The following is a 15,127-nucleotide window of genomic DNA, read 5'->3' as shown; positions in this document are numbered from 1 at the left end:
GCGGCGGTGAGGAGACCGCACTTCCGCCTCGCTCGCCGCCGACCCGGAAGCGGTCGCCGCCGACCCGGAAGCAGACCCCGCAGCGCCGCGTCCGCTTCTGGCGCTCGCGCTTGGGCGCGTTATTGTGTGTTCGCGGGGTCGTGGTGCCTGAGGGAGCTGGGGTGCGCTTGGACTGTCCCGGGGCAGGGGACCGAGGATGGACACCGGGTGCCCAGCTCTCATTATTCAACCAGGAGTTGCTCCCTTCCCTGCGTTAGCCTTTCCCGGCTAACTTGCTGTAGTGCCTGAAACTCTTCGTTAGAAATACTTGTTTTGACTTTTTTTTTTTTTTTTTTTTTTGACAGGCAGAGTGGACAGTGAGAGAGAGAGAAACTGAGAGAAAGGTCTTCCTTTGCCGTTGGTTCACCCTCCAATGGCCGCCGCGGCTGGCGCGCTGCGGCCGGCGCACTGCGCTGATCCGATGGCAGGAGCCAGGTGCTTCTCCTGGTCTCCCATGGGGTGCAGGGCCCAAGAACTTGGGCCATCCTCCACTGCACTCCCTGGCCACAGCAGAGAGCTGGCCTGGAAGAGGGGCAACCGGGACAGGATCGGTGCCCCGACCGGGACTAGAACCCGGTGTGCCGGCGCCGCAAGGCGGAGGATTAGCCTGTTGAGCCACGGCGCCGGCCTGTTTTGACTTTTTAAAGCAATAGTTTCCCAAAAAAATTTTTAAGGGAGCTTGCAAAATTTCCTTTCGTCCCTTCCCCCAAACTCGCACACATCTCTTATTCCCCCTAAAAGTCTTACAGGGACTTCTTTTTTAAATTATTAAAAATTGCCCTATTTTATTGTTGGGTATTGTTGGTAATCCATGAGTGTGTTTATTTATGAATTAAAACTTGTCATAGTTATGTATGTACAGAAGGAAGCATAGTATATATAGGACTCAGTACTACGGATGGCACCCACTGGGGGTCTTGGAATGTGTCCCCCTCAAGGATAAGTTGGGGGGGGCCTATTGTAGCTTTTCAAAAATTAATTCTGAAAGGAGAGAGAAATCTTTGAGTTGCTTGTCCACTTCCCAAATGGCCACAGTAGCCAGGGCTCAGCAGGGCAAGGCCGGGAGACTGGGACTCAGCTCAACTCAGGTCTTCCACGTGCATGGCAGACACCAAAGTACTTAAGTACTTGAGCCATCACCTGCTGCCTCCCGGGGTGTCAGAAGCACTGCCCGAACCCAAAACTCGGCACCCAGTAATGGGATGTGGACATCCCCAGGTCTGTGCGAAAGACCACCCAGCTGTAGCTTTTAGACCTGTTTTTCTTCTGAAAGGTGTCACCTTCATCCTTTTCTTTCTGCTCCTTCTTTGAATCAAGGTCTCTTTTCAATAATCCACCTATGTATGCTCTGCCCAGATGAATCTTCCAGCCGGTTCCTTGGACCCTTTCTTGGAGCTGCCTGCCATGTCCATCTCTGTTAGGACCCTGAAGCCCCAGACACAGAACTTCAGGACGCTTGGAAACCCCAGGTGAAAGACTTCTTTCCCGTCTCAGAGCACTAATAGGGAGAGCGCAGGAAGTGGTTCTGTGAAAAATCCACATTTGAGTTCTGGTTTTGCCCTTTACCAGTTGAATGACCTTTGGCCAATCACCAGGCCTCTTTCAACTTCAAGTTCCTCGTCTACAAAATGAGGTTAATACTTGCCTTCGAAGTGACACGGAGCGGAGCCCTTTGTAAAGGACAAAGAACTATATAAATGTGTGAGGTTAACGTTTGATGCTGTTAGTCATGATTTCTCCCAGGCCAGCTCTTCCTTCCCTGTAGCCTTCGCCTCCTCCCCCATCCTATAATGAGTTGAGTTAATCGGCACAGGAAAGAGAGATACAAAAACAAGACTCAGAAATCTAACCAAGCCAAGGAAGCAAGAAAGCTTAGCTGTTGGTGTGCTCCTGTCCTGCCCAGTGCCAGCAAGTGCATGGCTGAGAGGCGGGGCATGGGGGCGAAATCAGAGAGCAGCCATGTGTGTCTTGCTTCCCTGTGGAGCTGGGAGAGGCAGCCAGTCTTGTGGGGTTCCTCTTGGGGTCAAGTGCAGTGACGCCACAGCAGAGTAGCTGTGGATACAGGGGTGCCCAGGCTGTAAACCCCTACTTGGGGGAAGGAACAGCCAAATGTTTTACTTGTGCGCAGAAGTAATTGAGAGAAAGCCGGATGGGCGGGCCTCAAGATCAGGATGCGGGGGGAGGTACCTGTGGCCACCCAAGACGGTGGGGCTGGAGAGGAATGAGGGTGACTCGGCTGTCATTGCCATGCGGTTCCCTCCCCCACACTCAGGGGACGATGAGAGAAGTAGTGGGCCTGACCACCTGACATCATCCCGCATGACAGTTCTGTCACCCAGCACAGCAGGGATTCAAATGAAGTTCCATTTTAGAAACAAAAGGGAGATCTGTTGCACCAGGAATTATTGAATTCAAAGTTCCACGGGAATGCGAGGTGGGAAGGACCCACTTCTGCAGTGGGGTTGTAGCACACTCTCACGGAGACTTCACAGTTCAGAGGGACTATTCTGGGCAAGCTGTTGCCTGTCCAACCCGAACAAGAGAAACAGCAGCTCGGTGCTAGGCCTCTGGGAGTCCCCTTGTCTAACACAGTGCTTGGGCCAAAGGACATGGTCAGTGTGTGTCTTGAATGAGGGAGCAAGCGGGGAGAAGTGGGTTTCAGAGGTGGATTTTCCTTCCGCATGTCATGCACACTGAGCTCGGGTCAAGCACAGGCTAATCTGACATTCTGGTGCATTCTCCACTCAGCTGCAAGCTCCAAGAGGAAGCTGCCTGGGTGTGCCACACACCTCTAAGGCCATTGCTCACTCAGAGTTCAATTGAAGAAGAACCCCGAGAAAAAAAAGATGCGCTTGTTATGTGTAATAATATAACTTATAGATGTTAGTTCCAAGTATATGAGAAAATCACAGATGTTATGCACCTGTGAGAGCTGGCTAAGCAGCCTCTTGTTGCCTTTGCATCTGACGCCAAGGCTGGGCATCAGAAGAACAAGAAGTCAGGAAGGGGAGATGGATGGAAAGTCAGGGAGAGTGAGGGCCAAGTGGGACTGGAACCCTGCGTGGTCTCTCATTGCGTTCAGCTCCAACAGTGAAGGGTGACCTCCGGGAACAGCCAACGCCCTGTGACACAAAGAGAAACACACGGACCTGAAGTTGGGGTGTGGACAGAGGACCCCACACTGAGCAGGTGACCCAGTAGCTGAGAACCCACCCAGACCAACCTCCAAGTGTAAAATGCTGTGGCTACTGCTTCACACCAACTCCAAATCCCAGGCAAAATATCTTGGGGCCCACCCTGGTTGGAGACCTACAGCCTAAGCAGCTACACCACACGAGCAGTGCCACGATTTGATGGGAGGTAGAAGGTGCCCAGGTGTTCTCAATTATGTGTTTGCAACACTTTATGATGCAAAAGAAATTTTAAGGCATGAATCCACTTACATTCATTGTAGAACCCTTAAAAATGTCCCCAGGCAAGACTTCGCCTAATAGTCAAGACAGCTGGGTCTTAAGTCCCAGGTCTGGTCCCCATTTTGGCTTCCTGCTGATGCACACCCTGGGAGGCAGCAGGTGAGGAGTCAAAGTGAATGGGTTCCAGCCGCCCAAGAGTGAGACCCCAATCGGACGCCTGGCTCCTGGCTTTGGCCTGGCCCAGTCCCAGCTGTTGTAGGCACTTGGGGAGTGAACCAGCAGATGCGAGATCTCTCTCCATCTGTCTATTTGTCTGTCACTCTCTCAAACATATTTCATATATATATATATTTTATTCCCCTACCAAATTGTTGACTTTGGAACCAGTGAAAACATTATGTAAATGTATAGTTTTCCCGTGAATAAATTAACAGGCCAGGTGGACGCCACCCTGGTGATTCCAATTTCATCTGTCTTCTTAAGTGTTAGCAGCGTAACACCACACCTTAGCACTACCAGACGAGACAACAGGATCGGTTTTTGCTTGAAATGGGATTCCTGCGTGCTCATTACACAAAATTAAACCGGAGTCATCACACAGAATTAACTACTCAAACAGACAAGGAGTTCCCATCCTCACTGTTTTTGCTACACCGCTGTTTTTGAGCCGACAAGAACTTTTAGGATAACATATGCCTTTAAAATCTTGTAAATATTTCATAATGGGCAGACGCTGGAGCGAAACTGCTGGGTGATGTTTGACATGTTTAAAAACTCTCATTAGGCGCATTCACAACCCGCTAACAGGGATCATGCCGCCAAACTGCAGGCCAAAATTATAATTAAGTAAAATTAGTCAACATCAAAGCCGCTTTCGCGGCCCTAATTTATAAGCAACTAGGAAAAATAACCGGACACCTGACTTTCTGGCTCCTTAACCTAAGTTGGAATCTTTATGGGGGTGAGGATTTTAACAGGAAACTGTATTTTTTTAGTGTTTATTTATTATTTATTTTCATCTTATTTCAGAAGCAATGAGAGAGAGAGAGAGGGAGAGAGAGAGAGATCTGCTGGTTCGCTTCACTCCCCAGAGAACAGCAGTCAGGGCTGGGCCAGGCCAAAGCTGGGAGACTGGAACTCCATTTGGATCTCCCATCTAAGTGGCAGGGGCTGAAGCGCCAGGCCATGATCATCGTTCCTGTGGGTGCAGTAGCAGGAAGCTGAATCAGAAGTGGAGAATTGCAGCCTTCAGTTCACAGTCACAATGTATTCTTCTCGGGACTCAGGTTGTGGAGCAGCCGGCTAACTCTTGCTTGCAACACCGGCATCCCATAATAAAGTGCTGATTTGAGTCCCAGCTGCTCTACTTCCGATCCAGCTCCATGCTAACGTGCCTGGGGAAGCAGTAGAAGGTGGCCCAATACTTGGACCCCTGCCTCCTATGTGGGAGACCCAGATGGAGTGCCTGGCTCCAGGCTTTGGCAGTCATGTGGAGAGTGGACCAGCAGATGGCAGATCTCTCTCTCTCTTTTAAAATTAAAAACAAAAAACAAAACACACACACACACACACATCAATCCAGTGCAGAGAAAATGCTCTTTTGAGAGGATTCAGTGGTTATCTGCAAATCAGGTAAAAACACAGAGGGCAAACATAAAAGTATAGTCATTAATATGTCAGGGGCCGGCACCGTGGCTCACTTGGTTAATCCTCCGCCTGCAGCACCAGCATCCCATATGAGCACTGGGTTCTAGTCCCAGTTGCTCCTCTTCCAGTCCAGCTCTCTGCTGTGGCCTGGGAGGACAGTAGAGGATGGCCCAAGTGCTTGGGCCCCTGCACCCGCATGGGAGACCAGGAGGAAGCGCCTGGCTCCTGGCTTCAAATTGGTGCAGTGCCGGCCGTAGCTGCCATTTGGGGAGTGAACCAACGGAAGGAAGACCTTTCTCTCTGTCTCTCTCTCACTGTCTATAACTCTACCTGTCAAACTAAAAAAAAAAATTACGCCAGCGCTTCACATGAGCACCGGTTCAAGTCCCAGCTGTTTTGCTTCCTGACCAGCTCTCTTCTAATGCGCCTAGGAAAGCAGCAGTGGAAGATGGCCCAAGCACCTGGGCCCCAGCCACCCAATGTGGGAGACCTGGGTGGAGTCCCAGGCTCCTGGCTTGGCTGGCCACTGTGGCATGAACCAGTGCATGGAAGACTTCTCTCTACCTCTCCCTCTCCCTGCAGCTCTGCCTTTCAAATAAATAAAGACAAATCTAAAAATTAAAAAAAAAAAATTACTCTGTGTGAAATGTACATAAAGACTAAACCCAGGTGATTTTTGAAAACCTTTTTTGTTTCCAAGTGATGGTTACCATCAAAGATTTGGAAATGCTAATGTTTCTACAAAATCTAAATTTAGAAAACTAACACAAAAAATTTAAAAAGCATGAATTAACAAACATTTACTCAAATGCCCCAAACTTTGTTATTGGCATCTGAGACAGAACGAACACCCACCAAAAGCATGGCTGAAATCCAAACAACAGAACTACAAGTTGGTGTGCGTGAGTACAAGGTGGCTGTGTCTCACCCGGCACTTTATAAAATCAGAGACGGCTACTTTTGCTTGCTCTATGGATTGTTTACGGACAGAGGCTCTGAAATTCAGTTCCTAAGACCTGATTGGAAGAACAAGGAAGCAGCGTATTTGAAATGGACAGAAATAATTTGAATTGTGCTTTGCAAACAGTAGAATGACCACGTCATGAATAATTGACCGTGATTCCACCTGTGGAGGGCCTGTGGCTGTTCATCCCTCTATGTACGTCCAAGCACTTCCCCCGAGACTGTCAGGACCCTGGGCACTCCCAGGATCCCTCCTGGCATGACCCCTAGTCCTGATTGACTTCACAAGGGCTCTAATATTCTAGAAGGTTCTCTCAGGTGACCTCACTCCAAATGTCATCATACACTATCTTTTTTTTTTTTTTTTTTTTTACTTTTTGACAGGCAGAGTGGCTAGTAAGAGAGAGAGGCAGAGAGAAAGGTCTTCCTTTTGCCATTGGTTCACCCTCCAATGGCCACCGCGGCTGGCGTGCTGCTGCCGGCGCACTGCACTGTTCCGAAGGCAGGAGCCAGTTGCTTATCCTGGTCTCCCATGGGGTGCAGGACCCAACCACTTGGGCCATCCTCCACTGCACTCCTGGGCCACAGCAGAGAGCTGGCCTGGAAGAGGGGCAACCGGGATAGAATCTGGTGCCCAACCGGGACTAGAACCCGGTGTGCCGGCGCCACTAGGCGGAGGATTAGCCTGTTGAGCCACGGCACCGGCCATCATACACTATCTTAAAAATCATACATGTCCTGTAATACCAGGGACACCTCTCTCTTTCTTTCTTTCTTTCTTTCTTTCTTTCTTTCTTTCTTTCTTTCTTTCTTTCTTTCTTTCTTTCTTTCTTTTTTTTTAAGGATTTATTTATTTAGAGGCCAGCACTGTGGCACAGAGGGTAAAGCTGCCGCCTGCAGTGCCAGAATCCCATATGGGCACCAGTGTGAGACCCGGCTTTCCCACTTCTGATCCAGCTCTCTGCTGTGTCCTGGGAGAGCAGTAGAAGATGGGCCAAGTCCTTGGGCCCCTGCACCCACATGGGAGACCTAGAAAAAGCTCCTGGCTCCTGGATTCAGAGTTGCAGCCAATTGGGGAGTGAACCAGTGGATAGAAGACCTCTCTCTCTGCCTCTCCTTCTCGCTCTGTGTAACTCTTTCAAATAAATAAATAAATCTTTTAAAGGATTTATTTATTTGATAGGCAGAGCTACAGACAGACAGATGGAGAGACAGAGATCTTATGTCCATTGGTTTACTCCCCAAATGTCTGCAACTCTGAAGCCAGGAGCCAGGAGCTTCTTCCGGGTCTCCCACATGGGTGCAGGGGCCCAAGCACTTGGACCACCTTCTGCTGAGGGACTTAGAAAAGCAGCTGGGGGTTGGCTTGGCACAGCAGGAACCTGAGTGTGGAGAGGGACAGCCCAGTGCCTTCTGGGAAGGTGGTGCAGTGCAGGGGGTGAGAGGTTAGAGGATCAACAGTGCAGGTGTGTGCAGCGGGGTACCCAAGGCTGCAAAGAAACTAGACTGTTCCGGGGGCCTGCACTGTGGCGCAGTGGGTCAAGTTGCTGCTAGTGACGCTGGCATTCCACACTGGAGCACCAACTGCTATTAAAAATGAAAATGTCCCCCCCTAAATCACCTCAAAAAAATTTTTTTGACAGGCAGAGTTAGACAGTGGGAGAGAGACAGAGAGAAAGGTCTTCCTTCCGTTGGTTCACCCCCCCCCCCCCACAAATGACTGCTACAGCTGGCACACTGCGCCGATCTGAAGCCAGGAGCCAGGTGCTTCTCCTGGTCTCCCATGCGGGTGCAGGGCCCAAGGACTTGGGCCATCCTCCACTGCTCTCCCAGGCCACAGCAGAGAGCTGGACTGGAAGAGGGGCAACCAGGACAGAACCAGTGCCCCAAACGGGACTAGAACCTGGGGTGCCAGCGCCGCAGGCGGAGGATTAGCCAATTGAGCCGTGGCACCAGCCTAAAATTTCTTATCATATGTGCCTCATCCTTGAAGATCTACTTTTTAACCTCAATCTCCAAACGACAGAGGGTCAAAGGTCACTCGGCTGTATGGGGTACATGGGGTGCGTGAAGCAACCCAGGAGAGCCCCAGGGCACTGCAGGCCTGGGATTTGGGTGAAAAGCGTGAGCTTTGAATCCAGCTCCTGGGAAAATGCCTCAGTTTCTCCCAGGAGTCCTCAGCTCACGGGGTCAGCTAGAGGCAGGCTTTAGGTGTCCTGTGGAAACCAGCCCAGTGAGAATTTCCTAGCTTGAGGCTGCCCAGGAGGTAACAGGACCCCTGGCCTCAAATGTGATGGCCGTTCCAGGTGTAAGTGGCTCAGGTGGTGTTTGTGCCAGCCATGAAAACAGTAGCCGAGAAAGGGCAGGGGGAGGCAACCAAGGGTGGGTGAGGGTGGGCTGGTCTCTCTCACTGCTTGTCCTGCAAGGCTAGGGAACTTTTATCTGTCAAGGGCCCTTTGGATCTTCATAGCATCATTTGTGGGCCACAGAAAATTATCCGCTTAAAAATCAACCTGCTGCGGGGCCGGTGCCGTGGCACCAGCATCCCATATGGGCACTGGTTCAAGTCCCAACTGCTCCTCTTCCAGTCCAGCTCCTGGCTATGGCCTGGGACAGCAGTAGAAGATGGCCCAAGTCCTTGGGCCCCTGCACCCACATGGGAGACCAGGAGGAAGCACCTGGCTCCTGGCTTCAGATCGGCACAGCTCAGGCCTTGCAGCCATTTGGGGAGTGAACCAACGGAAGGAAGACCTTTCTCTCTGTCTCTCTCACTGTCTGTAACTCTACCTGTCAAATAAATAAATAAAATCTTTTAAAAGAAAATTAGCCTGCAGCAAATCTATTGAGTTTCGAGTCCAATCTGCAGTTGTCTTGACACGGCCAGACCACATGATTCGCTGGACCTTATGCGGCCCATGGGCTGGACATCTCCATCCCCTGACCCGGTCCAGCCCACAGGCTGTTTAAAAGCAACTTTAAGGGGCTGGTGCTGTGGTGTAAGAGGTTAAGCCACCATCTGCAGCACCGGCATCACATGTGGATGCTGGTGTGAGCCCCAGCTGCTCCACTTCTGATCCCGCCCCCTGCCTGGGAAGGCAGCAGAAGATGGCTCAAGTGCTTGGGCCCCTGCACCCACGTGGGAGACCCGGAAGAAGCTCCTGGCTCCTGGCTTCAGCCTGGACCAGCCTTGGCTGTTGCGGTCATCTGGGGAGTGAACCAGCAGATGAAAGAACTCTCTCTCTCTCTCTCTCTCTCTTTCTCTCTCCCTCTGTAACTCTGACTCTCAAATAAATAAGTAAATCTTAAAAAAGCAATTTTAAAATAAATCTGCGCTAAGTCAGCCTGGCAGCTCCCCTTAGCTTTCTGGCTTGCTCTAGCTCCCTACTGTGTTCTTTCTTGTCTTGTTGGATTTTTACCAAAATCTCTCTTAGGAAAATTAAGAACCCCGGAGCAGAAAAACCCATCAAGAAGAGTGATGCTGTGCTGGCTATGATGACCTCTAACTATCAATGTCGGGGTCAGATGATTTGATGAGACAAAATGCTAGTATGACAATGCTGTTTATTTGTGATTAAAAAAAAAAAAAAAAACAGCCACTTTCCCTGTTCCCTTATGCACAGCCCCTGTATGGCTCGCTCAGCCCTTGGTGGGACCAGAAATGTTCTCGAAAGCCCTGGGTCCCCAGCTCGCCTTTGTCCCTCTACCTTGCTAAGAAAAAACACACCCAGACATCAGCCAGTGACGAGAAACGCATCTTTATTGGGTGATTCTCATAGCCAGTGCTGCAGAGGGCCTCACAGAAGTCACGAGGGCGCTCCCCCACCACCGAGAGAGGCGTGGACAGCCGTCTTCTTACCTCGCTAGAACGGGGGGCACGCTGCAGAAGCTTGTTAGGGGGAGTCAATCACTCAGCGAGTTCGGGGCAGGATGTGGGGGTTCCCGTTCCCCGGGGCGGTGGAGGCCTTGCAGCTGCACGTCCCCTCCCCTCTTTTCTCCATAGAGCAGGCCAAAGCCTGCCAGACTTCTAAGAGTGCACCATTTCCTGGAATTCTAGAACGCAAGGGGTGAGAGCGGGGTGGTTAGCGGAGACAAGGAGAGAAAAGGAAGTAAATTTCCAGGTGACCGGCGTGGTCTGCTTGCAGGGACACTAGGAGGAAGCAGGTGGAGGGGGGTGTGCCACGTTCATTCCTGCATCATTTTCTGACATCCACTTGGCAACACCGCCCATCAACCAGCACTGATCAGCCCCGGCATTTCTCCCTGGCAATGGATGCATCCGGCGTAACCGGGGGCGCAGTCAGCAGGCACTGAACTGACTTAAGACAGCAATGGGAGATTTCTTCCTCATTCTGTAGCAGTGTGTTACATTCTTGGGAACATTTTTGGAGGGGTGGGGGCGGGGTTTTGAACTAACTTTCCTTTATTGAATCCTACCCCTGCCCCCAAAACCTTATCCAAGAGGGATAATAAAAACAAGAGCAAGAATCAAGTGCTACAGATTGAAACTGAAAATGGGGGATTCGCTATATATTGATAAGCTTTCTTTTTCATGAGCTTTACCTACTTGGAAGTCTTTTGTCGTTGTGTTTAAATAAACCAATCCTCCTTGCCTAAACTATTTTTCCAAGCTATCCCTAGGAGCTGCATTAACTCACGTGTAGTAAAGTAGCCTAGTTTTGGATAGGTTTTTAAAAGAATCTATGCTAGTTTTTTTTTTTTTTTTTTTTTTTTTTTTTAAGATTTATATATTTATTTGAGACAGAGACAGGGAGAGACAGAGGCCAGGAGCTTCTTCCTGGTCCCACGTGGGTCCAAGGGCCCAAGCACTTGGGCCACCTTCCACTGCTTTCCCAGGCCATTAGCAGAGAGCTGGATCATAAGTGGAGCTGCTGGGACTCGAACCAATGCCCATATGGGATGCTGGCACTGCAGATGGAGGCTTAAGTTCCTATGCCACAGCACTGGCCCCTGTGCTAGTATTTTTAAAGTTCAGATTAGCACAATCATGCATTCTCCTGAGCTGGCAGGCAAAAATTAGCTAAATATCATGTAAGCAACGTGCCAAGATCAAGTGCAAACAAGCCTGTAGCCACCCAATCCTGCTGAAGTTTGGGTGCCGGCTCTGTACACAGAATATTCTGGAAATGGTGGTTGACTCATCTGCTCTCTGGTTGGTATTGGCCACGTGGTGGGCCTAAGGTCCAGCAAAATGTTTCTGTTTAAACCCTGGAAAGCTAAGAGACCCTGCTACGCGAGCCAATAGACTCTTTAGGATAAGACACACTTGAGAATGCCAATCCCCGCCTTATTTTCCAGGCTCATTAGGACATCTTGCGCATAACTGGCCAGGTATCGAGCCAGCCCCTTAGCAGGCGAGGGATGTGTTCCAGGTCACAGCCAAAGACCAGCGCGACCCTGTGCTGTGGTACACCTCCAGCCACCACGCAACATTCACATCCTCACTTCAGCCCCATTTTACAGATAGAAGACTGAGGCTCGGCCATTTAAGGAAAGGGAGATGTTAACCCTCGTCTGATCCCACAGCCCACGCCCTCCCTGGGTGCTCCTTGAGCTACACTGTTTCGTGTGACGAACAAGCGTGAACGTACCGTCAGCCCCGATTTTTCCATCTCCATCATTGTCTGCAGCGGCCATCAGGGACTTGGTCTCTGACTCGGTCAGTTCTCTAGCACCACTCTCGAACTTCTGGAGGAAAAACCTACGGGAGAATAAAGACGGAGGGGGATTTTCCAAAAGGCTCTCTATCCCCTCCTTCCTGTCTTATTTCCTTTAAGCCAATCCTCTATCTCCTGCAGGTGCAACAATCAGACAAGCTCTTGGCCAACAGACGATTCCTTGGCTGTGGAAAGCAAAGGGAGTGTTTTACTTCTCAATGTTTCTAAAGGGCTGTGTTTAGTCCATCTCCCAAGGGAAACCCCTTCAATGCGTGAATCTTTGCACTGACCCTCTTCAGTACCCATGTGTAGTGCTTTGCATGGGTAGAAGTGAGGCCAAATGCCTCGTGTTCTGTGCCTAACGAGGCCCAGCCCAACGACCAATGCCGAGGGTGTCCACTGAAGAAATAACTCAAAAAACTGCCCAGCCCCCTGCTATGGGCAATGCTGGGGGGGCAGTGTCCAGGGCAAAGCTTACTTAAGCTCGTCTTCATCCAGGTATCCGCTCTGGTCATTGTCTAAGAACCGGAAGACGTCCTTCACCTGACTGGCCGACATCTTGGAGAGGCCTGATGTCTGGAAGAATTTTTGGGGTTCAAAAGTATCTGGGTCTATGGAATAGAGAACGGGTTGTCTGAGGCTCACCGGGTCACGGTCGGAAGGACTGGGGCCGTGGTGCTGAAAACACAGGGCACTCACAGCGCTTTGGTGACATCCCCGGGGCTACAGGGATGCTCCACAGGCCCTGGACGCGTCAGCCAAGCGTGGTGGGCTCTGCAACATCCCCTCTTGTCCCCTATGTACACTTTCCCCTCTCCGCTTGACTTTGTCCATCTCCCCGTCTCTCTCCTCCTCGGTGCCTCCGCCCCACTCCCTCTGTGCCCAGTTTCCAATCCCCAGTCCCCTGGTCTGATTGGTGGTGGTCAGTGCGGGGGAGGGGTTTAGGGTATCGCAATCGCTGTCCACTGATTTCCTGTTTTCCTGCTTACGAAGTCTCGCTCCGTCTTGCAGAAATGCAAGCGCCCGTTGCATCCTGTATACCTATCCTTTTAGCGTTAGCCAGCTCCCGGCGGTCTCATCCTCTGATCCCACACGTTTCTCAGCAAACGTCTCCTTCTGCTGCTGCTGGCTTGGCTGGAGGAGGTGCTGGGGGTGGGGGTGGGGGGAACCCACGCCTGCCCCGCTTGTCCCCCTACCTTGGCATTCCTGCAGGGCAGCTGCGATGTCGTCAGCGCTGAGCACGTCCGTGATGCTCATCGTACCCCCTGGCTGCACGGAAGAGACGAGAGGCCTCAAAGAGAGACGAGAGGCCTCAAAGACAAGAGGAACATGCACGTCGGAGGTGGGGGGAGGGGCACGCAGGCACCTGGGCCCACTGGAACTGCAGAGTTGTCCCCAACTTTCAAAACGTGACCATCAGGGTGTGGGATTTAAGCGATGCAACCAAGAATCACCCCCCCACACCAAAAAAAAAAAAAAAAAAAAAAACAGACGCTAAGGAGACCCCTGTGTCTCAGTGCGCTCTCCCTAATGGACTCCAGAAATGAAATAAAATGATGACCTAAAGTATGATTTGATTCAGTTTTCTTCGAATAAGAATATTTCCATCCTTGATCCGTCACTTACAGGGCTACCCTGAGCCACATCACAAAGACAACAACATTTTCCTGGAGCAGCCGATGAAATTCAATGTTGCAAATTCCACCTGGGATAGAGCAGCTTGTCTGGAAGACAGGCTACCTGTGCTGAGCAGTGCCAGGCAAAAGTATGAAAAGCCCAGTGACCCCACAGCAAAATCCCTGCAGGTGTCACAGCCCTGGGAAAAGAAAAACCTGAGCATGGCACGCACAAGCCAAACACGAGTGCACGCCCGGGACGTCCACCAGCTACTTACGGTTGCAGATTTGCCTTCAAGATGAACCGGGAAAGGGGCACAGAGGAACAGCACCCAGGTATGTTTCTGCTGCCTCAGGGACCTGGCTTATAAAGGGTTGAAAAGGGGATGGGTACCGCCTCTTGGATTCCCTTGTCAAGGATCAAGTACAGGTAGCTCAAATGTCCTGCCTTCCTGATGAAGCCTCTTTTTTTTTTTTTTTTTTTTTCTATTTATATCTAGAGAGAATGTGGGTGGGAACAGCCAATTTTAAGAAAAAAAAAAAAAAAAGCAAACAAACCTCAACAAACCTTAACTAAGGTTTCAATTCTGCAAATGAACCCCTTGGTGAAATGTGGAGAAGGTTCTAGAAGCCTGGTTAGGTGAAGGTTGAAATGAGATAAACACAAGAAGTGGGGGCGGGTGTGGCTGAGACAACTGACCGGGAGGGCCATGGCTGCCGCTGCAGACCTGTAGGGCTGACCTCACTCCAAGGGGACAAACCCAAAGCCAGCGTCACCACGTGGACTCTCGGGACCCGTGCACCAAAGGAGATGGGACTGGGTAGACCACTTCCCCTTCAGAAGCCTGGACTACAACTTTTAACTTGCACACACTCAGAAAGCAAAAAAAAAAAAAAGGAAGAAAGAAACCCATCCCCACAATCCCAAAACTCACATTTTGCACAGAAACAATGAGACCACAAGTTTGTTTTGTTTTTCACTTCCAGCAAACACAGAGAGCCCCTCAACAAGTTATTATTATTGGGGTGCAAACCACATAAGGTAAAGTGTACCGTCTTACCACCTGGAAGGGCCCACACAGGACAGCGGCATTAACTGTGGCCACCTCCTCGTGCAGATCTGTCGAACGTTTGCATCACACAAAACTCATGGAGCACACTCCCTCGCGCCTCCTCGCCCCGTGGAGCCCGTCTGTCCTGGGGACCTCATGTCATAGACTTGTGCACCATTTTTTAAAATATTTATTTATTTAATTGAAAGACAGTTACAGAGAGATGTAGAGGCAGAGAGAGAGGTCTTCCATCTGCTGGTTCACTCCCCGGATGGCTGCAACAGCCGGAGCAACGCTAATCCGAAGCCAGGAGCCGGGAGCTTCTTCCGGGTCTCCCACGCGGGTGCAGGGGTCCAAAGGCTTGGGCCATCCTCCACTGTTTTCCCAGGCCATGGCAGAGAGCTGGATGGGAAGTAGAGCATCTGGGACTAGAATCGGCACCCACATGGGATGCCGGAGCTTCAGGCCAGGGCATTAACCTGCTGTGCCACAGTGCCAGCCCCACCATTTGTCCTTTTGAGACTGGTTGAGTTCACTCGGCACAAGGCCCCCAAGGTTGATCCACGTTACAGCCTGCGACAGGGCTGCCTTCTCTTTTAAGGCTGGATTCAAGGTTGTCTGTTGTTGTTTGTTTTTGAGTGCAAAAATAGACCCCATGTTGCTATCAGAAGCAGGCTGTGCACTAAAGGGAGATAACTCAGGGGCCGGCGTTGTGGTGTGGC

The 15,127-nt window shown here is 50.8% G+C and overlaps 1 protein-coding gene across 1 annotated transcript; it reads right to left on the bottom strand.

Moving 5' to 3' along the window:
* Positions 1-10,086: 10,086 nt before the first annotated feature.
* On the bottom strand, positions 10,087-12,994 carry OCM2 (oncomodulin 2). The gene is made up of 4 exons (XM_062180630.1): positions 12,934-12,994; positions 12,216-12,348; positions 11,672-11,781; positions 10,087-10,112 (listed from the first exon to the last, which is right to left on the bottom strand). Exons 1-4 carry the CDS (start codon positions 12,992-12,994, stop codon positions 10,087-10,089), a joined length of 330 nt encoding a protein of 109 aa, XP_062036614.1.
* Between the last annotated feature and the right edge of the window lie 2,133 nt (positions 12,995-15,127).

Source organism: Lepus europaeus, chromosome 21 (genome assembly GCF_033115175.1).
Source record: "Lepus europaeus isolate LE1 chromosome 21, mLepTim1.pri, whole genome shotgun sequence".
NCBI classification, from domain to species: Eukaryota; Metazoa; Chordata; class Mammalia; order Lagomorpha; family Leporidae; genus Lepus; species Lepus europaeus.
The sequence above is the reverse complement of the archived record's forward strand: the minus strand, read 5'-3'. Positions and strand labels throughout refer to the sequence as shown.

Coding starts and splice junctions, on each gene's coding strand:
- OCM2 (XM_062180630.1), bottom strand. CDS start 12,994: ATGAGCATCACGGACGTGCTCAGCGCTGACGACATCGCAGCTGCCCTG. Junction 12,349..12,933: donor TGCCCTGCAGGAATGCCAAG/GTAGGGGGACAA, acceptor TCTATTCCATAG/ACCCAGATACTTTTGAACCC. Junction 10,113..11,671: donor TGGAAAAATCGGGGCTGACG/GTACGTTCACGC, acceptor CTTGCGTTCTAG/AATTCCAGGAAATGGTGCAC.